Source organism: Salmo salar, chromosome ssa09 (assembly GCF_905237065.1).
Source record: "Salmo salar chromosome ssa09, Ssal_v3.1, whole genome shotgun sequence".
In the NCBI taxonomy this organism is placed as follows: domain Eukaryota; kingdom Metazoa; phylum Chordata; class Actinopteri; order Salmoniformes; family Salmonidae; genus Salmo; species Salmo salar.
This window is the reverse complement of record NC_059450.1, coordinates 157,475,371-157,501,789: the sequence shown is the minus strand read 5'-3', so window position 1 is coordinate 157,501,789 and position 26,419 is coordinate 157,475,371. Positions and strand designations below refer to the sequence as shown.

Below are 26,419 nucleotides of genomic sequence, written 5' to 3'. Positions count from 1 at the left end.
CAGAGATACACAGGGTGGCCCTGGACTCACTAGTACTACAGGTATCCTAACCCCTAACCCTACACACCTTACCCCGTCCCAGAGATACACAGGGTGGCCCTGGACTCACTAGTACTACAGGTATCCTAACCCCTACCCTACACACCTTACCCCGTCCCAGAGATACACAGGGTGGCCCTGAACTCACTAGTACTACAGGTATCCTAACCCTACACACCTTACCCCGTCCCAGAGATACACAGGGTGGCCCTGGACTCACTAGTACTACAGGTATCCTAACCCCTAACCCTACACACCTTACCCCGTCCCAGAGATACACAGGGTGGCCCTGGACTCACTAGTACTACAGGTATCCTAACCCTACACACCTTACCCCGTCCCAGAGATACACAGGGTGGCCCTGAACTCACTAGTACTACAGGTATCCTAACCCCTAACCCTACACACCTTACCCCGTCCCAGAGATACACAGGGTGGCCCTGGACTCACTAGTACTACAGGTATCCTAACCCCTACACACCTTACCCCGTCCCAGAGATACACAGGGTGGCCCTGAACTCACTAGTACTACAGGTATCCTAACCCCTAACCCTACACACCTTACCCCGTCCCAGAGATACACAGGGTGGCCCTGGACTCACTAGTACTACAGGTATCCTAACCCCTAACCCTACACACCTTACCCCGTCCCAGAGATACACAGGGTGGCCCTGGACTCACTAGTACTACAGGTATCCTAACCCTACACACCTTATCCCGTCCCAGAGATACACAGGGTGGCCCTGGACTCACTAGTACTACAGGTATCCTAACCCCTACCCTACACACCTTACCCCGTCCCAGAGATACACAGGGTGGCCCTGGACTCACTAGTACTACAGGTATCCTAACCCCTAACCCTACACACCTTACCCCGTCCCAGAGATACACAGGGTGGCCCTGGACTCACTAGTACTACAGGTATCCTAACCCCTAACCCTACACACCTTACCCCGTCCCAGAGATACACAGGGTGGCCCTGGACTCACTAGTACTACAGGTATCCTAACCCCTAACCCTACACACCTTACCCCGTCCCAGAGATACACAGGGTGGCCCTGGACTCACTAGTACTACAGGTATCCTAACCCTACACACCTTACCCCGTCCCAGAGATACACAGGGTGGCCCTGAACTCACTAGTACTACAGGTATCCTAACCCTACACACCTTACCCCGTCCCAGAGATACACAGGGTGGCCCTGAACTCACTAGTACTACAGGTATCCTAACCCCTACACACCTTACCCCGTCCCAGAGATACACAGGGTGGCCCTGGACTCACTAGTACTACAGGTATCCTAACCCTACCACACACCTTACCCCGTCCCAGAGATACACAGGGTGGCCCTGGACTCACTAGTACTACAGGTATCCTAACCCTACACACCTTACCCCGTCCCAGAGATACACAGGGTGGCCCTGAACTCACTAGTACTACAGGTATCCTAACCCTACACACCTTACCCCGTCCCAGAGATACACAGGGTGGCCCTGGACTCACTAGTACTACAGGTATCCTAACCCCTAACCCTACACACCTTACCCCGTCCCAGAGATACACAGGGTGGCCCTGAACTCACTAGTACTACAGGTATCCTAACCCACCTACACACCTTACCCCGTCCCAGAGATACACAGGGTGGCCCTGGACTCACTAGTACTACAGGTATCCTAACCCCTAACCCTACACACCTTACCCCGTCCCAGAGATACACAGGGTGGCCCTGGACTCACTAGTACTACAGGTATCCTAACCCCAACCCTACACACCTTACCCCGTCCCAGAGATACACAGGGTGGCCCTGGACCCACTAGTACTACAGGTATCCTAACCCCTAACCCTACACACCTTACCCCGTCCCAGAGATACACAGGGTGGCCCTGGACTCACTAGTACTACAGGTATCCTAACCCCTAACCCTACACACCTTACCCCGTCCCAGAGATACACAGGGTGGCCCTGGACCCACTAGTACTACAGGTATCCTAACCCCTAACCCTACACACCTTACCCCGTCCCAGAGATACACAGGGTGGCCCTGGACTCACTAGTACTACAGGTATCCTAACCCCTAACCCTACACACCTTACCCCGTCCCAGAGATACACAGGGTGGCCCTGGACTCACTAGTACTACAGGTATCCTAACCCCTAACCCTTCACACCTTACCCCGTCCCAGAGATACACAGGGTGGCCCTGAACTCACTAGTACTACAGGTATCCTAACCCTACACACCTTACCCCGTCCCAGAGATACACAGGGTGGCCCTGGACTCACTAGTACTACAGGTATCCTAACCCTACACACCTTACCCCGTCCCAGAGATACACAGGGTGGCCCTGGACTCACTAGTACTACAGGTATCCTAACCCTACACACCTTACCCCGTCCCAGAGATACACAGGGTGGCCCTGGACTCACTAGTACTACAGGTATCCTAACCCCTAACCCTTCACACCTTACCCCGTCCCAGAGATACACAGGGTGGCCCTGGACTCACTAGTACTACAGGTATCCTAACCCTACACACCTTACCCCGTCCCAGAGATACACAGGGTGGCCCTGAACTCACTAGTACTACAGGTATCCTAACCCCTAACCCTACACACCTTACCCCGTCCCAGAGATACACAGGGTGGCCCTGAACTCACTAGTACTACAGGTATCCTAACCCTACACACCTTACCCCGTCCCAGAGATACACAGGGTGGCCCTGGACTCACTAGTACTACAGGTATCCTAACCCTACACACCTTACCCCGTCCCAGAGATACACAGGGTGGCCCTGGACTCACTAGTACTACAGGTATCCTAACCCTACACACCTTACCCCGTCCCAGAGATACACAGGGTGGCCCTGGACTCACTAGTACTACAGGTATCCTAACCCCTAACCCTACACACCTTACCCCGTCCCAGAGATGCACAGGGTGGTCCTGGACTCACTAGTACTACAGGTATCCTAACCCCTAACCCTACACACCTTACCCCGTCCCAGAGATACACAGGGTGGCCCTGGACTCACTAGTACTACAGGTATCCTAACCCCTAACCCTACACACCTTACCCCGTCCCAGAGATACACAGGGTGGCCCTGGACTCACTAGTACTACAGGTATCCTAACCCCTAACCCTACACACCTTACCCCGTCCCAGAGATACACAGGGTGGCCCTGGACTCACTAGTACTACAGGTATCCTAACCCCTAACCCTTCACACCTTACCCCGTCCCAGAGATACACAGGGTGGCCCTGGACTCACTAGTACTACAGGTATCCTAACCCCTAACCCTTCACACCTTACCCCGTCCCAGAGATACACAGGGTGGCCCTGAACTCACTAGTACTACAGGTATCCTAACCCTACACACCTTACCCCGTCCCAGAGATACACAGGGTGGCCCTGGACTCACTAGTACTACAGGTATCCTAACCCCTAACCCTACACACCTTACCCCGTCCCAGAGATACACAGGGTGGCCCTGGACTCACTAGTACTACAGGTATCCTAACCCTACACACCTTACCCCGTCCCAGAGATACACAGGGTGGCCCTGGACTCACTAGTACTACAGGTATCCTAACCCCTAACCCTTCACACCTTACCCCGTCCCAGAGATACACAGGGTGGCCCTGGACTCACTAGTACTACAGGTATCCTAACCCTACACACCTTACCCCGTCCCAGAGATACACAGGGTGGCCCTGGACTCACTAGTACTACAGGTATCCTAACCCCTAACCCTTCACACCTTACCCCGTCCCAGAGATACACAGGGTGGCCCTGAACTCACTAGTACTACAGGTATCCTAACCCTACACACCTTACCCCGTCCCAGAGATACACAGGGTGGCCCTGGACTCACTAGTACTACAGGTATCCTAACCCTACACACCTTACCCCGTCCCAGAGATACACAGGGTGGCCCTGGACTCACTAGTACTACAGGTATCCTAACCCTACACACCTTACCCCGTCCCAGAGATACACAGGGTGGCCCTGGACTCACTAGTACTACAGGTATCCTAACCCCTAACCCTTCACACCTTACCCCGTCCCAGAGATACACAGGGTGGCCCTGAACTCACTAGTACTACAGGTATCCTAACCCTAACCCTACACACCTTACCCCGTCCCAGAGATACACAGGGTGGCCCTGAACTCACTAGTACTACAGGTACTGAACGACTGAAATCCCTCTTCACGTTTCTGGTTTTCTATTCCCTATAGTTACTTCTGCATGCCAAAATATTGTTTCCTGTCCTTACAGATGAAGAGTATGAATCTGGGAGACCCACGATCCTTTGTGTTTATCGACCCTCCTCCTGCGGCCAGTATCCAGACTGCAGTAACCTACCTCAGGGAACAAGGGGCGCTAGACGCGAGAGGAGATCTCACCTCTATAGGCAGCCTGCTGGCACAACTTCCTGTTGACGTGGTCATAGGTACATTCCTCTGAAATAAAGTTATATTCTCTTTATAAACCACAAGCCCTGACCTCTAAATCTGTGTTCAAATACATTTTTTTTTTAAATACTTATTTTCTGTGTATTTTAGAGTATTTTCAAATAATGGGGCCTGAATCATCTAGTGCTATTGGAAGTATTTGAAAGTATTTTCAAATACTTTTGGTTTAAATGTATGGGAGTGTATTTGAGTATTTTTCAAATATATGCCAATACTTTCCAAGTGTATTTCCAGATACATTCCAATATTCAACTACTTGTCTTTTCAAAGAAAAAATATCTGAATACTCACTTCGAATGTATGTGAGAGATATTTTAAATAGTTTTTGAAGTGGCATGTGTGTGTCCAGGTAAGATGCTGTTGCTGGGGTCTGTGTTTAAATTGGTGGAGCTGGTCCTGACCCTTAACCCTTGACCTCTCTGTGTGTCCAGGTAAGATGCTGGTGCTGGGGTCAGTGTTTAACTTGGTGGAGCCGGTCCTGACCGTGGCTGCTGCCCTCAGTGTTCAGTCTCCATTTCTCCGCTCGGCCCAACACAACCCCGACTGTGCCACAGCACGCCAGCCCCTGCACTCCAACCAGGGAGACCCCTTCACTTTACTCAACACCTTCAATGCCTGGGTGCAGGTCAGCCAATCGGGACACAGAAAACATCTTTGATCACCCTCTGTGCAAAGCCACTCACTTACATCTTTTAAAGATCACAAAATATTCCCTTTAGAGTGATTGACATAATAGTTCATCAAAACTTCTCCTCCAGGTGAAAGGGGAGAGAGGAGGTGCCAGCAGGAAGTGGTGCAGGAGGAGAGGACTGGAGGAACAGAGACTTTATGAGATGGTCAACCTACGAAGACAGTTCAAGGTAGGACAGCCACACCTGACATCAGTGTGTAATAAATGTGTCATTCTGTTTCTGTCATAAATATTCTCTATGGTGATAAAACCCCCCATCTTCTCTCTGGTGATAAAACCCCCCATCTTCTCTATGGTGATAAAACCCCCCATCTTCTCTATGTGTTAAAACCCCCCATCTTCTCTCTGGTGATAAAACCCCCCATCTTCTCTATGGTGTTAAAACCCCCCATCTTCTCTATGGTGTTAAAACCCCCCATCTTCTCTATGGTGTTAAAACCCCCCATCTTCTCTATGGTGATAAAACCCCCCATCTTCTCTATGGTGATAAAACCCCCCATCTTCTCTATGGTGTTAAAACCCCCCATCTTCTCTCTGGTGATAAAACCCCCCATCTTCTCTATGGTGTTAAAACCCCCCATCTTCTCTATGGTGATAAAACCCCCCATCTTCTCTATGGTGTTAAAACCCCCCATCTTCTCTCTGGTGATAAAACCCCCCATCTTCTCTATGGTGTTAAAACCCCCCATCTTCTCTATGGTGTTAAAACCCCCCATATTCTCTATGGTGTTAAAACCCCCCATCTTCTCTATGGTGTTAAACCCCCCATCTTCTCTCTGGTGTTAAAACCCCCCATCTTCTCTATGGTGTTAAAACCCCCCCATCTTCTCTATGGTGTTAAAACCCCCCATCTTCTCTATGGTGATAAAACCCCCCATCTTCTCTCTGGTGTTAAAACCCCCCATCTTCTCTATGGTGTTAAAACCCCCCATCTTCTCTATGGTGTTAAAACCCCCCATCTTCTCTATGGTGATAAAACCCCCCATCTTCTCTATGGTGTTAAAACCCCCCATGTTCTCTATGGTGATAAAACCCCCCATCTTCTCTCTGGTGTTAAAACCCCCCATCTTCTCTATGGTGATAAAACCCCCCATCTTCTCTATGGTGATAAAACCCCCCATCTTCTCTATGGTGTTAAAACCCCCCATCTTCTCTATGGTGATAAAACCCCCCATCTTCTCTATGGTGTTAAAACCCCCATGTTCTCTATGGTGATAAAACCCCCCATCTTCTCTCTGGTGTTAAAACCCCCCATCTTCTCTATGGTGATAAAACCCCCATCTTCTCTATGGTGTTAAAACCCCCCATCTTCTCTATGGTGTTAAAACCCCCCATCTTCTCTATGTTGATAAAACCCCCCATCTTCTCTATGGTGTTAAAACCCCCCATCTTCTCTATGGTGATAAAACCCCCCATCTTCTCTATGGTGTTAAAACCCCCCATGTTCTCTATGGTGATAAAACCCCCCATCTTCTCTCTGGTGTTAAAACCCCCATCTTCTCTATGGTGATAAAACCCCCCATCTTCTCTATGGTGTTAAAACCCCCCATCTTCTCTATGGTGTTAAAACCCCCCATCTTCTCTATGTTGATAAAACCCCCCATCTTCTCTATGGTGTTAAAACCCCCCATCTTCTCTATGGTGATAAAACCCCCCATCTTCTCTATGGTGTTAAAACCCCCCATGTTCTCTATGGTGATAAAACCCCCCATCTTCTCTCTGGTGTTAAAACCCCCCATCTTCTCTATGGTGATAAAACCCCCCATCTTCTCTATGGTGTTAAAACCCCCCATCTTCTCTATGGTGTTAAAACCCCCCCATCTTCTCTATGGTGATAAAACCCCCCATCTTCTCTATGGTGTTAAAACCCCCCATCTTCTCTATGGTGTTAAAACCCCCCATCTTCTCTATGGTGTTAAAACCCCCCATCTTCTCTATGGTGATAAAACCCCCCCATCTTCTCTCTGGTGTTAAAACCCCCCATCTTCTCTATGGTCATTTGAGTCAGATTAGTTGTCTGTCGCATATATTTCTAGAGATCACTACTTGAAAATAACTCGGTTTTGCATGGACATTGCCATGGCATCATCACTTAAATATTAAAAAAAAAAAATATGTGCTTAGTATTGTTTTATTTGACAACTGGTATAAAGCAGGATAAACCCTTATAAAACAACGGAATAAACTTTGCTGTTATTCGGAGACGGTGACTGTGTTGGTTGTATGAAGTTGGCCAGTTGCCAATATATCGTCCAAAGACCGGCTTCGAAGGCATTATCACTTTTATACAATGGGGTTTACCAACATATTCAAACAATGACTGATATATTTTCATTTAAAAACGTTGTTTAGATTAATTTATTATTGATACTATTTCATCCTTCCACAAGATATGGTCCTGATACAAATCTATGGTTTCTACCGAAGCCGGATGATCGTTCGTTCTATCGGTTCGGTTGCAGAGACGCAACCCAGTCGTTCAGTCTTTTGGTTCTGTATCTATGGACGCGACCCAGTCGTTCAGTCTTTTTGTTCTGTATCTATGGACGCGACCCAGTCGTTCAGTCTATTTGTTCTGTATCAATGGACGACCCAGTCGTTCAGTCTATTTGTTCTGTATCTATGGACACGACCCAGTCGTTCAGTCTTTTGGTTCTGTATCTATGGACACGACCCAGTCGTTTTAATCTAAGTGTTCCACTGCCATAATGGCTGGTAATGTTCTTGCTTGCTTGTTGCTTGCTAGCTAGCCAACTAGGGCGAACTTATAGTCACGTCAAAAAGTGCAGCCAGAATAAAAGCAAAGTATTTGCATTTTGTTTTAGCTGTTTTCTGGTGACATTTATTTGGACACACCCATAACAATGAGCTAATGAGGCACGATTTAGCCTGGAATAGAAAATGTGCTCTCAGGTCAGGACACTGTTGTTCAGAGGAGCTAGCCAACAACACAGCCAACAACGCGGCCAACAACGCGGCCAACAACGCGGCCAACAACGCGGCCAACAACGCGGCCAACGCACAGCCAACAACGCGGCCAACGCACAGCCAACAACGCGGCCAATAACACAACGAACAACGCGGCAAAGAACGCGGCAAAGAACGCGGCCAACAACGCGGCCAACAACGCGGCCAACAACGCGGCCAACAACGCGGCCAACAACGCGGCCAACAGCACGGCCAACAGCACGGCCAACACAATCACTTCAAACTGAAGCTAGAAAGACTGTAAACTAGCTACGCTTCGTTTCACATTTGTTTTCAATTGAGATTTCTTTGTATATATATCCATAAAAATGACACCAACTGATTTATGATTTCTACTGGCTGAAAAATGCTGCCTGCCTGTCTGTCTCGTCCCGACTCCCGAGCCGTTCATTACTACGGGACAGCTGACGATGAAACAATGTTGCAAATGTCAGAGAAACAGACGGAAAGATTTACATAAATATCCGCTGTTAAAAACGAAATGTTAGCATAAAAGAAATGTGAGAAAATGCCTAGATTATTTTTTATAGTGGAGATCATAGTTTATAAATTGCTGGGTTATAAGGTCTTCCCTGTGGCTCAGTTGGTAGAGCATGGTGTTTGCAACGCCAGCATGGTGTTTGCAATGCCAGGGTTGTGGGTTCGATTCCCACGGGGGGGGCCAGTACAAAAAAAATGCATGAAATGTATGTATTCACTACTGTAAGTCGCTCTGGATAAGAGCGTCTGCTAAATGACTAAATGTAAATGTAAGAATTTGTTTTTAATAACTGTCTTGCAGAGTTAAATAAAAGTAAATAAATAAATTGCCTGGCTGGGCTGATGAGACGGTGGATTGCATCAGTCGGATGGAACAGAGTAAATAGGCATTTTAACGTCATAGATTTAACCGGTGGTAAACTGTGGAATAAACACCGGCTGGAATGCGCTTTTAACCAAAGTATGAATTTGCTTATGAAAAATGTAAATATCAATGAAAAATAAGTATTTATACCGGTTACACATGTGCTTTCAAATTGTTTTCTTTGGTAACTATGGTATAAACGTGATTAGGGCGTCCATTCTGTACATTAACTTTGGAAAAATTTAACTCGGCAAAAGCGACTCGGCTCCTCCTCGTTCTGGCTTAGTCGTCTATTATTTCGAAGGTAATGTACACAACCACGGAAAAATAAACGCACACCTATAAAGGCGAGGTGCTGGCTAGCGGAGTAGAAAACTACAAAATAAGGGAAAGCCGCACAGTCTAAGAGCTCAGATTAAAAAAATGTATAACCTAATAAACCAACGTTTCGACAGCAAAGCTGTCTTCATCAGGGTATCATCACAAACACTGCGAGATGAGTCATTTATATAGTGTCAAGAGACACACAGGTGTTTGTAATCATGGCCAAGTGTGGCCTAATATCATTGGTTAACTCAAATATAAAAAAAAAAAATGGCATACAAAGAACATACAAATGGATAGCATACCATCATAGCATTTGTAGACTAAAATGTATCTAACAAACAGTTACAATGACAAAATCACAATAATCACAAGAATGGCTTCAGATCAAAGTCAATGTTGAGACCGAAGGGAGCGAGGGTCTTTTAAAAATCTCGTTTTAACCATAAATTATCACAACGTATGTACACAACACCGGTATTTATCCCTTACGCGTTTCTCTGTCCGGTGAGACAACAGGAGCTTTTGCGCAGTCATGGTCTGTTGGAGGTACTGGAGGAGAGGGCTCCCTCTGGTGGGGAGCGAGGACAGCGCAGGGAGAGATTGACCGAGAGGAGGAAGTTACACCAGCTGAAGAGGGAACATGACCTGGCGGAGGGCGGCAAGAGGAAAGTACTGAGACTGGAGGAGGGACAGGAAGGAGATTCGGGGTCGGACACAGAGGAAGGCGCGACGGGAAGGGACGGGAAGGACAACGAGCAGACAGGAGGACACAATCCGGACATACAGGTGAGGATGACGTCACTGTAGACGGAACCATGGCGACAGACCAGTTGGTTACACTGTCAAATTACCGTAATTAATAAGATAAATGCTTAAATTATATTTTCTTATAGAGGCATATGAATTGTAATCCTTACAAATTCTTATGTCTTAAACCCTCCCCTACAGGAAATAAAGTTCAAGCTTCGCCACAACGTGTCAGAGCTCCAGGAAGCGGCGTCGGCCAGCCAGGACCTGTCGTCAAGGCAACAAGCCCTTCTGAAGCTGCTGGTTTGTCGAGGCCTTTATCCCCAGCTGGCATTGCCAGACGAACACAACGCCAACCGCAAGGACTCGGAACAGGTGTGTGTGTGTGTGTGTGAACGGGAAAGTGTGTGTGCGTGCGTGCGTGCGTGTGTGTTTGTGTGTGTGTGTGTGTGTGTGTGTGTGTGTGTGTGTGTGTGTGTGTGTGTGTGTGTGTGTGTGTGTGTGTGTGTGTGTGTGTGTGAACAGTGATAATGTTCCTGTCTCCTACAGGTGTTCCACACCCGTAACAAGCAGGGGGTAGTGATCCACCCCACCAGCGTGCGTGCGTGAACAGTGATAATGTTCCTGTCTCCTACAGGTGTTCCACACCCGTAACAAGCAGGGGGTAGTGATCCACCCCACCAGCGTGTTTGCCAGCGACCCAGAGGTGCTGCACGTCCCTGAGGAGGGGAACAGAGAGGGGCCTGACAAGGGGGAGAGCAGTAAACACCAGCTCCTAGCCTTCGTTACTCTACTGGAGACCAACAAGCCTTATGTTTCCAACTGTGTCAGAGTCCCAGCCCTGCAGGTCAGTACCGGGTCAGTCTCGGCCCTGCAGGTCAGTACCGGGTCAGAGTCTCAGCCCTGCAGGTCAGTACCGGGTCAGTACCGGGTCAGTCTCAGCCCTGCAGGTCAGTACCGGGTCAGAGTCCCAGCCCTGCAGGTCAGTACCGGGTCAGTACCGGGTCAGAGTCCCAGCCCTGCAGGTCAGTACCGGGTCAGAGTCCCAGCCCTGCAGGTCAGTACCGGGTCAGTCTCAGCCCTGCAGGTCAGTACCGGGTCAGAGTCTCAGCCCTGCAGGTCAGTACCGGGTCAGAGTCTCAGCCCTGCAGGTCAGTACCGGGTCAGAGTCCCAGCCCTGCCAGGTCAGTACCGGGTCAGAGTCCCAGCCCTGCAGGTCAGTACCGGGTCAGTACCGTGTCAGAGCCCCAGCCCTGCAGGTCAGTACCGGGTCGGTACCGGGTCAGAGTCTCAGCCCTACAGGTCAGTACCGGGTCAGTACCGTGTCAGAGTCCCAGCCCTGCCGGGTCAATACTGTGTCAGAGTCCCAGCCCTAACAGGTCAGTACTGGGTCAGTCTCAGCCCTGCAGGTCAGTACCGGGTCAGTACCAGGTCAGAGTCCCAGCCCTAACAGGTCAGTACCGGGTCAGTACCGGGTCACAGTGTCTCTGCAGCTACTGTGCTCGATGCCTGACAAAGATCCACCTCAGACTGAAATGTTATCAGTATCACAGTTGGTTTAGGAGCACAGCTTTTCTGTTTCCTGTATGCTGTGTTTCTCTCCTGACTGTCTGTCTGTTCACGTCCCCCTTCCAGGCCCTGTTGCTGGTAGCTAACTCCTTGGACAGTAATGCTGACTGTACCAGGCTGGTGGTGGACGGCTGGTTGGAGGTAGGGCTGACAGGAGAGGGGGCTCTGAAGGTTCTGTCCACCTCCCTCACTCTCAGGGCCGACTGGGAGCGACTCCTTCTAGCCCAGCTGGGACAGGGCACTCTGGGGGCCGGAGCGGGGAGCAGGGCCAAGGCTGGGAGAGGAGAGGGGCTGGGGGTGCCTGGGCTCTCCCGTAAAGACCTGGAGAAACTCAGTGAAGGACTGGTCCGCTTCCTGCTGTACACTGAGGTACAGGAACACCTAACCTTTAACATTGAGGAAGAGTATTTTAAAGTATGGTACATTTTGTATTTAACTTCTCAGGGCTGTGTGGGACGCTACTGTCCCACCCACGGTTCACACAGCCAGTGAAAAATCAGAGCGCCAAATTCAAAACAACAAAATGTCATAATTCAAAGTTCTCAAACATACGACTATTTTACACCATTTTTAAAGGTACACATCTCCTTAATCCAACCACATTGTCCGATTTCAAAGAGGCTTTACGGCAAAAGCATAAAGTTAGATTATGTTAGGACAGTACATTGACAAAACATTACACACAGCTATTTTCAATGCAAAGACAGGTGTCACCAAAAGCAGAAAACCAGCTAAAATTATGCACTAACCTTTGATGATCTTCATCAGATGACACTCCTAGGACATCATGTTACACAATACATGCATTCTTTTGTTCGATAAAGTTCATATTTATATATAAAAACAGCATTTTACATCGGCGCGTGACGTTCAGAAAATATTTTCCCTCAAATGCTTCCGGTGTATCAGCGCTACAATTTACAAAATTACTATTTGAAAACATTGGTCAAATCTAATATTGTCATTCAAAGAATTATAGATTAACATCTCGTGAATGCAACCGCATTGCCAGATTTAAAAATAACTTTACTGGGAAATCACACTTTGCAATAAACGAGGTGCTATGCTCAGAAAAATAGGCTAGGCGATACATGTTAGCGCCATCTTGGAACAATCTAAAATCAAATATACTATTGTAAATATTCTCTTACCTTTGATTATCTTCATCAGAAGGCACTTCCAGGAATCCCAGGTCCACAACAAATGTAGTTTTGTTCGAAAAAGTTAATAATTTATGTCCCAATAGCTCCTTCTTGTTAGCGCGTTCCGAAGGCTACTCATAATGTACGAGGCGCGCGGGACATTTTGTCGTCACGAATGTGCAAAAAAATAATATTTACGTTCGTTCAAACATGTCAAACGTTGTATAACATAAATCTTTAGGGCCTTTTTCAATCAGAGCTTCAATAATATTCAAGGCGGACGATTGCATTGTCTTACTAAACGTTTCGGAAATTAAGGGTCCCCACGGGCGGCCACGTCATAGTAGTAATGGCCCTCCCTCTATGACCAACTTTCCAGGCCTCTCTTTCGGTCAGTTTTTACCGGAGAAGACTCAAACCACTTTGTAAAGACTGTTGACATCTAGTGGAAGCCTTAGGAAGTGCTAAATGAATCCTAACTCACGGTGTGTTTCATATGCAAAGTGTTGAAGGTGATTCCACTAATCAGATTTCCACTTCCTGCATGGAATCTTCTCAGGTTTTGGCCTGCCATATGAGTTCTGTTATACTCACAGACACCATTCAAACAGTTTTAGAAACTTTAGGGTGTTTTCTATCCAAATCTAATATTATACTATTATATATATTATATGCATATTCTAGTTACTGGGCAGGAGTAGTAACCAGATTAAATCGAGTACGTTTTTTATCCGGCCGTGCAGATACTGCCCCCTAGCCCCAACAGGTTTTAACTGTGGGTTCTAGTTATAACATAAAAAGTAGGACTTTGTTTTTCCTACCATGTGACCTGACCAGGAAAAGCTCTCATCTCTATTCAGTCACGTCCCTCATTTATTGTCTAGGTAACATCATGAGAACACCCCCACTGAGGTGTCTGTCTGTCCTCTCCAGGTGAGCTACAGTCTACGTCGTTTGACAGGCCTGCAGGTACAGAACCTCTACGTAGGTCCCCAGGCCCAGACCGAGTTCTCTGAGCCCCGTGCCCCAAACCCCCTTTTCCCTGGGGTGGAGGCGCAACCTGACACCATCAAGGGAGGCCTCCAAGTCACCAAATACTTCACCTACAACTGCCTCACTGTGAGTAGAACCAGGTTATCATATGACCAACTACAGATGGACAACTGACTTCACTCCACAAGCACCCATAGACCAGTTCTGGCTTTGGTTTAACCAATCAGATGAGTCGACGACACGAGCTGACTCAGACCAAAACACATCAGAACGTTTCTGAATATCGGAGAGGAAACTTTAGGCAGTTAGTCAACACTATATATGCTCCCAACTATTTAATGGGTCAACCTGGGGGTCCACCTGGGGGTCCACCTGGGGGTCCACCTGGGGTCCACCTGGGGGTCCACCTGGGGTCCACCTGGGGGTCAACCTGGGGTCCACCTGGGGGTCAACCTGGGTGTCCATCTGGGGTCAACCTGGGGTCCACCTGGGGTTAACCGGGGGTCCACCTGGGGTCCACCTGGGGGTCAACCTGGGGTCAACCTGGGGTTAACCTGGGGTCAACCTGGGGTCCACCTGGGGTCCACCTGGGGTCCACCTGGGGTCCACCTGGGGGTCCACCTGGGGGTCCACCTGGGGTCAACCTGGGGGTCCACCTGGGGGTCCACCTGGGGTCCACCTGGGGGTCCACCTGGGGTCAACCTGGGGGTCCACCTGGGGGTCCACCTGGGGGTCCACCTGGGGTCCACCTGGGGTCCACCTGGGGTTAACCTGGGGGTCCACCTGGGGTCCACCTGGGGGTCCACCTGGGGTCCACCTGGGGTCCACCTGGGGTCCACCTGGGGTCCACCTGGGGGTCCACCTGGGGTCCACCTGGGGTCCACCTGGGGGTCCACCTGGGGTCCACCTGGGGGTCCACCTGGGGTCCACCTGGGGTCCACCTGGGGTCCACCTGGGGGTCCACCTGGGGTCAACCTGGGGGTCCACCTGGGGTCCACCTGGGGTCCACCTGGGGTCCACCTGGGGGTCCACCTGGGGGTCCACCTGGGGTCCACCTGGGGTCCACCTGGGGTCCACCTGGGGGTCCACCTGGGGTCAACCTGGGGGTCCACCTGGGGGTCCACCTGGGGTCCACCTGGGGTCCACCTGGGGGTCCACCTGGGGTCCACCTGGGGGTCCACCTGGGGGTCCACCTGGGGTCCACCTGGGGTCCACCTGGGGGTCCACCTGGGGTCCACCTGGGGTCCACCTGGGGGTCCACCTGGGGGTCCACCTGGGGTCCACCTGGGGTCCACCTGGGGGTCCACCTGGGGGTCCACCTGGGGTCCACCTGGGGTCAACCTGGGGGTCCACCTGGGGGTCCACCTGGGGTCCACCTGGGGGTCCACCTGGGGGTCCACCTGGGGTCAACCTGGGGTCCACCTTGGGGTCCACCTGGGGTCCACCTGGGGGTCCACCTGGGGTCCACCTGGGGTCCACCTGGGGGTCCACCTGGGGTCCACCTGGGGGTCCACCTGGGGTCCACCTGGGGTCCACCTGGGGTCCACCTGGGGGTCCACCTGGGGTCAACCTGGGGGTCCAACTGGGGGTCCACCTGGGGGTCCACCTGGGGTCCACCTGGGGTCCACCTGGGGTCCACCTGGGGTCCACCTGGGGTCCACCTGGGGGTCCACCGGGGGTCCACCTGGGGTCCACCTGGGGGTCCACCTGGGGTCCACCTGGGGGTCAACCTGGGGTCCACCTGGGGGTCCACCTGGGGGTCCACCTGGGGTCCACCTGGGGGTCCACCTGGGGTCCACCTGGGGGTCCACCTGGGGTCCACCTGGGGTCCACCTGGGGGTCCACCTGGGGTCCACCTGGGGGTCCACACAAAACATACAAATAGATACAAACTATCTGGGTCCAATAGGGGAGAGGCGTTGTGCCAGGAGGAAGTTGTTTATCAAAGTTAGCTCGCACATTTAGTGATCTGGTGATTCTGTACCGTTCTGTATTGTAATGTGTCTGTATTGAAATGTGTCTAATGTGTCTGTATTGTAATGTGTCTGTACTGTCTGTATTATGTCTGTATTGTAATGTTGTGTCTGTATTGTAATGTGTCTGTACTGTCTGTATTATGTCTGTATTGTAATGTTGTGTCTGTATTGTAATGTGTCTGTACTGTCTGTATTATGTGTCTACTGTAGGTTGTCTGTACTGTCTGTATTATAATGTCTGTATTGTAATGTTGTCTGTACTGTAATGTGTCTGTACTCTACTGTCTGTATTGTAATGTGTCTGTACTGCGACGTGTCGGTAGTGTCTGTACTGTGATTTGTCTGTATTGTGATGTGTCTGTATTGTAATGCTGTGTCTATTGTAATGTTGTCTGTATTGTAGTGTAATGTGTCTGTATTATACTGTCTGTAGTGTAATGTGTCTGTACTGTAATGTGTCTGTACTGTCTGTATTATACTGTCTGTACTGTCTGTATTATACTGTCTGTATTGTAATGTGTCTGTACTGTAACGTGTCTGTACTGTAATGTATCTGTACTGTCTGTATTGTACTGTCTGTATTATACTGTCTGTACTGTAATGTGTCTGTCCCCCAGGACTCAACATGAGTTCTTATTATTTCTGTACTGTAATGTGTCTGTACTGAATGTTCTGTACTGTCTGTATTATACTGTCTGTATAATTTTTCGTGTCTGTACTGTAATGTACGTTGTTTCTATTATACTGTCTGTACTGTAATGTGTCTGTACTGTAATGTGTCTGTCCCCCAGGACTCTAAGGACCTGTACAGTGAGTGTCTGTACTGTAATGTGTCTGTACTGTAATGTGTCTGTACTGTAATGTGTCTGTCCCCCAGGACTCTAAGGACCTGTACAGTGAGTGTCTGCGTACGTTCTGGTCCTGTCCCCACTGTGACCTGTACAGTCCCGTCACACCGCTGGAGAGGATGAGCCACGAGGCCACCTGCAGGCCGCCTGGGGAACAGCAGGACAACCAGGACAAACGTCAGGCTCAAATGGCACCCTATTCCCTATCTAGTGCACTACTTTAGACCAGAGCCCTATGGCACCCTATTCCCTATATAGTGCACTACTTTAGACCAGAGCCCTTTGGAACCCTATTCCCTATCTAGTGCACTACTTTAGACCAGAGCCCTATAGAACCCTATTCCCTATCTAGTGCACTACTTTAGACCAGAGCCCTATGGAACCCTATTCCCTATCTAGTGCACTACTTTAGACCAGAGACCTATGGCACCCTATTCCCTATCTAGTGCACTACTATAGACCAGAGCCCTATGGCAGAGGGTTAATTGTAGTGTACTATATAGGGGAAAGGGTACTATTTGGGATGCAGAATACAGTGCATTCAGAAAGTATTCAGACCCCTTCCCTTTTTCCACATTTTGTTACAGCCTTATTCTAAATTATTTTTCCCCCTCAATCTACACACAATACCCCCATAATGACATCACAATACCCCATAATGACATCACAATACCCCATACTGACATCACAATACCCCATAGTGACATCACAATACCCCATAATGACATCACAATACCCCATAATGACATCACAATACCCCATAATGACATCACAATACCCCCATAGTGACATCACAATACCCCATAGTGACATCACAATACCCCCATAATGACATCACAATACCCCATAGTGACATCACAATACCCCCATAGTGACATCACAATACCCCATAGTGACATCACAATACCCCATAATGACATCACCATACCCCATAGTGACAAAGCATAAACAGTTTTAGAATGTTTTGCAAATCTATTAAAATTAAAAAAAGATACCTTATTTAAATAAGTATTCAGACCCTTTGCTATGAGACTTCCTTGATGTTTCTACAACTTGATTGGAGTCCACCTGTGGTAAATTCAATTGATTTGGACATGATTTGGAAAGGCACACACCTGTCTATATAAGGTCCCACAGTTGACAGTGCATGTCAGAGTAAAAACCAAGCCATGAGGTCGAAGGAATTGTCCGTAGAGCTCAGAGACAGGATTGTGTCGAGGCACAGATCTGGAGAAGGGTACCAAAACATTTCTGCAGCATTGAAGGTCCCCAAGAACACAGTGGCCTCAATCATTCTGAAATGGAAGAAGTTAGGAACCAGCAAGACTCTTCCTAGAGCTGGCCGCCCGGACAAACTGAGCAATCAGGGGAGAAGGGCCTTGGTCAGAGAGGTGACCAAGAACCCGATGGTCACTCTGACAGAGCATTCCTCTTCTGTGGAGATGGGAGAACCTTCCAGAAGGACAACCATCTCTACAGCACTCCACCAATCAGGACTTTATGGTAGAGGTCAGACAGAAGCCACTTCTCAGTAAAAGACACATGACAACACGCTTGCAGTTTGCCAAAAGGCACCTAAAGGACTCTGACCATGAGAAACAAGATTCTCTGGTCTGATGAAACCAAGATTGAACTCTTTGGCCTGAATGCCAAGCGTCACGTCTGGAGGAAACCTGACACCATCCCTACGGTGAAGCATGGTGGTGGCAGCATCATGTTGTGGGGATGTTTTTCAGAGGCCGGGACTGGGAGACTTGTTGGGATCGAGGGAAAGATGAACGGAGCAAAGTACAGAGAGATCCTTGATGAAAACCTGCTCCAGAGGACTCAGGACCTCAGACTGGGGTGAAGGTTCACCTTCCAACAGGACAATGACCCTAAGCACACAGCCAAGACAACGCAGGAGTGGCTTCGGGACAAGTCTCTGAATGTCCTTGAGTGGCCCAGCCAGAAACCGGACTTGAACCCGATCGATCATCTCTGGAGAGACCTGATAATAGCTGTGCAGCGATGAACCCCATCCAACCTGACAGAGCTTGAGAGGATCTGCAGAAAAGAATTGGAGAAACTCCCCAAATACAGGTGTGCCAAGCTTGTAGCGTCATACCCAGGAAGACAACAAAGTACTGAGTACCTGGTCTGAATACTTATGTGAATCTCTGTTTTTTTTAATTTGTAATACATTTGCAAAACTTTCTAAAATACTGTTTTTGCTTGGTCATTATGGGGTATTGTGATGTCATTATGGGGTATTGTGATGTCATTATGGGGTATTGTGATGTCATTATGGGGTATTGTGATGTCATTATGGGGTATTGTGATGTCATTATGGGGTATTGTGATGTCATTATGGGGTATTGTGTGTAGATTGAGGGAAAAACAATTGAATCCATTTTAGAATAAGGCTGTAACATAATAAAATGTGTATAAAGTCAAGGAGTCTGAATACTTTCTGAATGTACTGGATATATGTAATATGATGTCTAGGAATGAAGCTAACTGATAGATTGTATATTATCGTAACATAACAGACTGACAGATGCTGTTGTCTGTTTCAGAGGGTGACGACGTGAAGGCAGCCTCCTCTTCCTCCTCTGTGTCCAGTCTGGCCAGAGTCTACCACTGTGATGTCTGTGACAAGGACCTGACACTCACTTCTACAGAGATCCTCAAACACAAGAGACAGCACATGCACTCTGGACGTTGAAACCAGAGATCCTTAAACACCCAAGAGACAGCACATGCACTCTGGACGTTGAAACCAGAGATCCTTAAACACCAAGAGACAGCACATGCACTCTGGACGTTGAAACCAGAGATCCTTAAACACCAAGAGACAGCACATGCACTCTGGACGTTGAAACCAGAGATCCTTAAACACCAAGAGACAGCACATGCAGGTTGAGAGAAGTTTCCTGCCTAGATCACCTGATCAGGACAAAGTAATGACCTCCAATTAACTGCTATGACGAAACTGAAGGGGTTTAACGTTTTATAATAAAATAAAAAGTCACGCCTCTTTTTCTTCTGGTCATGTGATTTTTGGGTTTCATCTCGACTCATATTTTTTAATTTAACCTTCATTTAACCAGACAAGTCAGTTAAGAACAAATTCTTATTTACAATGACAGCCTAGGAACAGTGGGTTAACTGCCTTGTTCAGGGGCAGAACGACAGATTATTACCTTGTCAGCTCAGGGATTCGATCTTCCGACCTTTCGGTTACTAGTCCAACTCTCTAACCACTAGGCTACGCTGTCGCCTCTACACTCTAACCACTAGGCTACGCTGTCGCCTCTACACTCTAACCACTAGGCTACGCTGCCGCCTCTACACTCTAACCACTAGGCTACGCTGCCGCCTCTACACTCTAACCACTAGGCTACGCTGCCGCCTCTCCACTCTAACCACTAGGCTACCTGCCTCCTCTACACTCTAACCACTAGGCTACGCTGCCGCCTCTACAGTCTAACCACAAGGCTACGCTGTCGCCTCTCCACTCTAACCACTAGGCTACCTACCTCCTCTACACTCTAACCACTAGGCTACGCTGCCGCCTCTACAGTCTAACCACAAGGCTATGCTGTCGCCTCTACACTCTAACCACTAGGCTACGCTGTCGCCTCTACACTCTAACCACTAGGCTACGCTGTCGCCTCTACACTCTAACCACTAGGCTACGCTGTCGCCTCTACACTCTAACCACTAGGCTACGCTGTTGCCTCTACACTCTAACCACTAGGCTACGCTGTTGCCTCTACACTCTAACCACTAGGCTACGCTGTCGCCTCTACACTCTAACCACTAGGCTACGCTGTCGCCTCTACACTCTAACCACTAGGCTACGCTGCCGCCTCTACACTCTAACCACAAGGCTACGCTGCCGCCCTATTGGTCGAAGCTCTGTCAGCTCCCCTCCTCAACTCCATGGTAACAGACTGAACGACATGCACGTGTCATAGAGGAAGGAAGGAAGGAAGGAAGGAAGGAAGGAAGCGTTTGGTTAAAATATAGAGGGTTTAATAATGATACAAACCCACGATATGGAACACCTTAAAGCAGCACATTGGCACAAAGTCAGACAGCACGGGAAGATAAAAACCTGTCTCCAAAAATAAATTAACCAATCAGAATAAATATCTCATTAAATAAATAAACAGGTCATATTTCAGTAATTACTTTGAAACAAATAAATACATATTAAAATGCACATTGGCAGAAATAAATTAATTGACCCCACCCCGTCCCCCCCTCCCAAAAAAATAAATATAAATAGTATTTAAATACAGAGTTACTACGAAATCAGGTTATTGATTAATCAAATCAAAAGGCACATTTATTAAGATGTAAGAATGGGGCCTTGGGTTGAGATGCCATGTAGCCTGTCTCTCTCTCTCTCTCAGTACTGTGTTGAGATACCATATAGCCTGTCTCTCTCTCAGTACTGTGTTGAGATACCATATAGCCTGTCTCTCTCTCAGTACTGTATTGAGATACCATATAGCCTGTCTCTCTCTCTCTCTGTACTGTATTGAGATACCATATAGCCTGTCTCTCTCTCTCTCTCAGTACTGTGTTGAGATACCATATAGCCTGTCTCTCTCTCAGTACTGTATTGAGATGCCATATAGCCTGTCTCTCTCTCTCTCTGTACTGTATTGAGATACCATATAGCCTGTCTCTCTCTCTCTCTGTACTGTATTGAGATACCATATAGCCTGTCTCTCTCTCTCTCTCTGTACTGTATTGAGATGCCATATAGCCTGTCTCTCTCTCTCTCAGTACTGTATTGAGATACCATATAGCCTGTCTCTCTCTCTCTCTGTACTGTATTGAGATACCATATAGCCTGTCTCTCTCTCTCTCTCTCAGTACTGTATTGAGATACCATATAGCCTGTCTCTCTCTCTCTCTCAGTACTGTATTGAGATACCATGTAGCCTGTCTCTCTCTCTCTCAGTACTGTATTGAGATACCATGTAGCCTGTCTCTCTCTCAGTACTGTATTGAGATACCATATAGCCTGTCTCTCTCTCTCTCTCTCTCTCAGTACTGTATTGAGATACCATATAGCCTGTCTCTCTCTCTCTCAGTACTGTATTGAGATACCATATAGCCTGTCTCTCTCTCTCTCTCAGTACTGTATTGAGATGCCATATAGCCTGTCTCTCTCTCTCTCAGTACTGTATTGAGATACCATATAGCCTGTCTCTCTCTCTCTGTACTGTATTGAGATACCATGTAGCCTGTCTCTCTCTCTCTCTCTCTCTCTCTCTCAGTACTGTGTTGAGATACCATATAGCCTGTCTCTCTCTCAGTACTGTATTGAGATACCATATAGCCTGTCTCTCTCTCTCTGTACTGTATTGAGATACCATGTAGCCTGTCTCTCTCTCTCTCTCTCTCTCTCAGTTCTGTATTGAGATACCATAAAGCATGTCTCTCTCTCAGTACTGTATTGAGATACCATGTAGCCTGTCTCCCCCTCGGCACTGTGTGTGAATCAAACATATCGGTGGTAGAAATATACTGTCGTGTGTGTGTGTGTCTGTGTTTGTCAAATCAACATCTAACCTGAATATTGTGTGTGTGTGTGTACAGATCAGTTGATATGTGTAGGGAATTACGGCCATTTTAACAACACTTTGCTTGGAGTTGTACTTCTGCCATCTGGGGTCTCTGTGACTGGTCTGGAAAGGACAGGGTTTAGAGCACTACCTGGGTATAGTAACCTGTGTTACACTGATAGACGTCCCCCTCCCATACTCTAGGTACTGGTGTTACACTGATAGACGTCCCCCCTCCCATACTCTAGGTACTGGTGTTACACTGATAGACGTCCCCCTCCCATACTCTAGGTACTGGTGTTACACTGATAGACGTCCCCCTCCCATACTCTAGGTACTGGTGTTACACTGATAGACGTCCCTCTCCCATACTCTAGGTACTGGTGTTACACTGATAGACGTCCCCCTCCCATACTCTAGGTACTGGTGTTACACTAATAGACGTCCCCCTCCCATACTCTAGGTAGTGGTGTTACACTGATAGACGTCCCCCTCCCATACTCTAGGTAGTGGTGTTACACTGATAGACGTCCCCCTCCCATACTCTAGGTACTGGTGTTACACTGATAGACGTCCCCCTCCCATACTCTAGGTACTGGTGTTACACTGATAGACGTCCCCTCCCATACTCTAGGTACTGGTGTTACACTGATAGACGTCCCCCTCCCATACTCTAGGTAGTGGTGTTACACTGATAGACGTCCCTCTCCCATACTCTAGGTACTGGTGTTACACTGATAGACGTCCCCCTCCCATACTCTAGGTAGTGGTGTTACACTGATAGACGTCCCCCCTCCCATACTCTAGGTAGTGGTGTTACACTGATAGACGTCCCCCTCCCATACTCTAGGTACTGGTGTTACACTGATAGACGTCCCCCTCCCATACTCTAGGTACTGGTGTTACACTGATAGACGTCCCCTCCCATACTCTAGGTACTGGTGTTACACTGATAGACGTCCCCCTCCCATACTCTAGGTACTGGTGTTACACTGATAGACGTCCCCCCTCCCATACTCTAGGTACTGGTGTTACACTGATAGACGTCCCCCTCCCATACTGGAGGTACTGGTGTTACACTGATAGACGTCCCCCTCCCATACTCTTGGTACTGGTGTTACACTGATAGACGTCCCCCTCCCATACTCTAGGTACTGGTGTTACACTGATAGACGTCCCCCTCCTATACTGTACTCAAGTTTCCACTGATTTAGAGGGGTGTCATCAAGAGAAGGTAGGTTCCTCTTCAATCCTCTGTTTCCTGGTAGATTAAAACAGGGATTTTAAACACTCCATACTCTCAAGCAGACATGTCAGCCTCCTACAAAATCTCTCATGGACAGATGCACATAACATAACATCTGACACAATATTTTAGTTCTGGGATTTCCGTGTTTTAGCCAATACAAGATGTCTGAACCGAGAGTAGTCTCCTGTATTCCACCAACTCAATTTAGTTTCTCTCATCCTACTCTATAACTACCACGTCTCTAGCAGAGACGGGGCTAGTGGAACAGACGGGGCTAGTGGAACAGACGGGGCTAGTGGAACAGACGGGGCTAGTGTAGTGGAACAGACGGGGCTAGTGTAGTGGAACAAACGGGGCTAGTGTAGTGGAACAGACGGGGCTAGTGTAGTGGAACAGACGGGGCTAGTGGAACAGACGGGGCTAGTGTAGTGGAACAGACGAGGCTAGTGTAGTGGAACAGACGAGGCTAGTGTAGTGGAACAGACGAGGCTAGTGTAGTGGAACAGACGAGGCTAGTGTAGTGGAACAGACGGGGCTAGTGTAGTGGAACAGACGAGGCTAGTGTAGTGGAACAGACGAGGCTAGTGTAGTGGAACAAACGGGGCTAGTGTAGTGGAACAGACGAGGCTAGTGTAGTGGAACAGACGAGGCTAGTGTAGTGGAACAGACGGGGCTAGTGTAGTGGAACAGATGGGGCTAGTGGAACAGACGGGGCTAGTGTAGTGGAACAGACGAGGCTAGTGTAGTGGAACAGACAGGGCTAGTGGACAGACGAGGCTCGACTCGTAGTGGAACAGACGGGGCTAGTGTAGTGGAACAGACGAGGCTAGTGTAGTGGAACAGACGAGGCTAGTGTAGTGGAACAGACGAGGCTAGTGTAGTGGAACAGACGGGGCTAGTGTAGTGGAACAGACGGGGCTAGTGGAACAGACGGGGCTAGTGTAGTGGAACAGACGGGGCTAGTGGAACAGACGAGGCTAGTGTAGTGGAACAGACAGGGCTAGTGGAACAGACGAGGCTAGTGTAGTGGAACAGACGGGGCTAGTGGAACAGACGGGGCTAGTGGAACAGACGGGGCTAGTGTAGTGGAACAGACGAGGCTAGTGGAACAGACGGGGCTAGTGTAGTGGAACAGACGGGGCTAGTGGAACAGACGGGGCTAGTGTAGTGGAACAGACGGGGCTAGTGTAGTGGAACAGACGGGGCTAGTGTAGTGGAACAGACGGGGCTAGTGTAGTGGAACAGACGGGGCTAGTGGAACAGACGAGGCTAGTGTAGTGGAACAGACAGGGCTAGTGGAACAGACGAGGCTAGTGTAGTGGAACAGACGGGGCTAGTGTAGTGGAACAGACGGGGCTGGTGTAGTGGAACAGACGGGGCTAGTGGAACAGACGGGGCTAGTGGAACAGACGAGGCTAGTCGAACAGACGGGGCTAGTGTAGTGGAACAGACGGGGCTAGTGTAGTGGAACAGACGGGGCTAGTGGAACAGACGGGGCTAGTGTAGTGGAACAGACGAGGCTAGTGTAGTGGAACAGATGAGGCTAGTGTAGTGGAACAGACGGGGCTAGTGTAGTGGAACAGACGAGGCTAGTGTAGTGGAACAGACGGGGCTAGTGTAGTGGAACAGACGAGGCTAGTGTAGTGGAACAGACGGGGCTAGTAGAGTGGAACAGACGAGGCTAGTGGAACAGACGAGGCTAGTGTAGTGGAACAGATGGGGCTAGTGGAATAGACGGGGCTAGTGGAACAGACGAGGCTAGTGTAGTGGAACAGACAGGGCTAGTGGAACAGACGGGGCTAGTGGAACAGACGAGGCTAGTGTAGTGGAACAGACGGGGCTAGTGTAGTGGAACAGACGGGGCTAGTGGAACAGACGAGGCTAGTGTAGTGGAACAGACGGGGCTAGTGTAGTGGAACAGACGGGGCTAGTGGAACAGACGAGGCTAGTGGAACAGACGGGGCTAGTGTAGTGGAACAGACGGGGCTAGTGGAACAGACGGGGCTAGTATAGTGGAACAGACAGGGCTAGTGGAACAGACGGGGCTAGTGTATGGAACAGACGGGGCAAGTGGAACAGACGGGGCTAGTAGAGTGGAACAGACGAGGCTAGTGGAACAGACGGGGCTAGTGTAGTGGAACAGACGGGGCTAGTGGAACAGACGGGGCTAGTGGAACAGACGGGTCTAGTGTAGTGGAACAGATGGGTCTAGTGGAACAGACGGGGCTAGTAGAGTGGAACAGACGAGGCTAGTGGAACAGACGGGGCTAGTGTAGTGGAACAGACGGGGCTAGTGGAACAGACGGGGCTAGTAGAACAGACGGGTCTAGTGGAACAGACGGGGCTCGTGGAACAGACGGGTCTAGTGTAGTGGAACAGACGGGGCTAATGGAACAGACGGGGCTAGTGTAGTGGAACAGACGGGGCTAGTGGAACAGACGAGGCTAGTGGAACACTTTCTACTAGCCCGGGTCATGGGAATTAGCTGAAAAGATTGGTCTTTTACATGGCTGGGTGGGGGGGGTTGGGGGCCTAGTTTGGACCTACACATTGGAATTTCCACATTTTGTTACGTAACAGCCTTATTCTAAAGTTGATTTAATATTTTTTCCCCTCATCAATCTACATCACAATACCCCATAATGACATCACAATAACTCATAATGACATCACAATACCCCATAATGACATCACAATAACTCATAATGACATCACAATACCCCATAATGACATCACAATACCCCATAATGACAAAGCAAAAACAGGACTTTATCAATTTTAGCAAATTCAGATCCTTTGCTATGAGACTAAAAATTGAGCTCAGGTGTATCCTGTTTCCATTGATCATCCTTGAGATGTTTCTACAACTTGATTGGAGTCCACCTGTGGTAAATTCAATGGATTGGACATGATTTGGAAAGGCACACACCTGTCTATATAAGGTCCCACAGTTGACAGTGCACGTC

General features: G+C 48.8%; 1 protein-coding gene across 2 annotated transcripts in view; it reads left to right on the top strand.

Annotated features, from left to right (window-relative positions):
• dhx34 (DEAH (Asp-Glu-Ala-His) box polypeptide 34) overlaps window positions 1-19,660 on the top strand; it is a 41,293-nt gene extending 21,633 nt beyond the window's left edge. Inside the window, exons 7-17 of one of the 2 annotated variants that reach the window (XR_006771256.1) lie at window positions 4,316-4,490; window positions 4,944-5,137; window positions 5,271-5,372; window positions 9,879-10,148; window positions 10,311-10,484; window positions 10,747-10,956; window positions 11,745-12,047; window positions 13,754-13,939; window positions 16,667-16,814; window positions 19,196-19,480; window positions 19,532-19,660. Coding sequence is in view for 1 of the 2 variants with exons in the window: in XM_045724910.1 (XP_045580866.1) it covers window positions 4,316-4,490; window positions 4,944-5,137; window positions 5,271-5,372; window positions 9,879-10,148; window positions 10,311-10,484; window positions 10,747-10,956; window positions 11,745-12,047; window positions 13,754-13,939; window positions 16,667-16,814; window positions 19,196-19,344 (1,911 nt within the window). In the remaining variant the exon portion in view is untranslated. Of the gene's footprint in view, window positions 1-4,315; window positions 4,491-4,943; window positions 5,138-5,270; window positions 5,373-9,878; window positions 10,149-10,310; window positions 10,485-10,746; window positions 10,957-11,744; window positions 12,048-13,753; window positions 13,940-16,666; window positions 16,815-19,195 lie in introns of both variants that reach the window. The other variant, XM_045724910.1, reaches the window with a different exon arrangement.
• The last annotated feature ends 6,759 nt before the right edge of the window (window positions 19,661-26,419 follow it).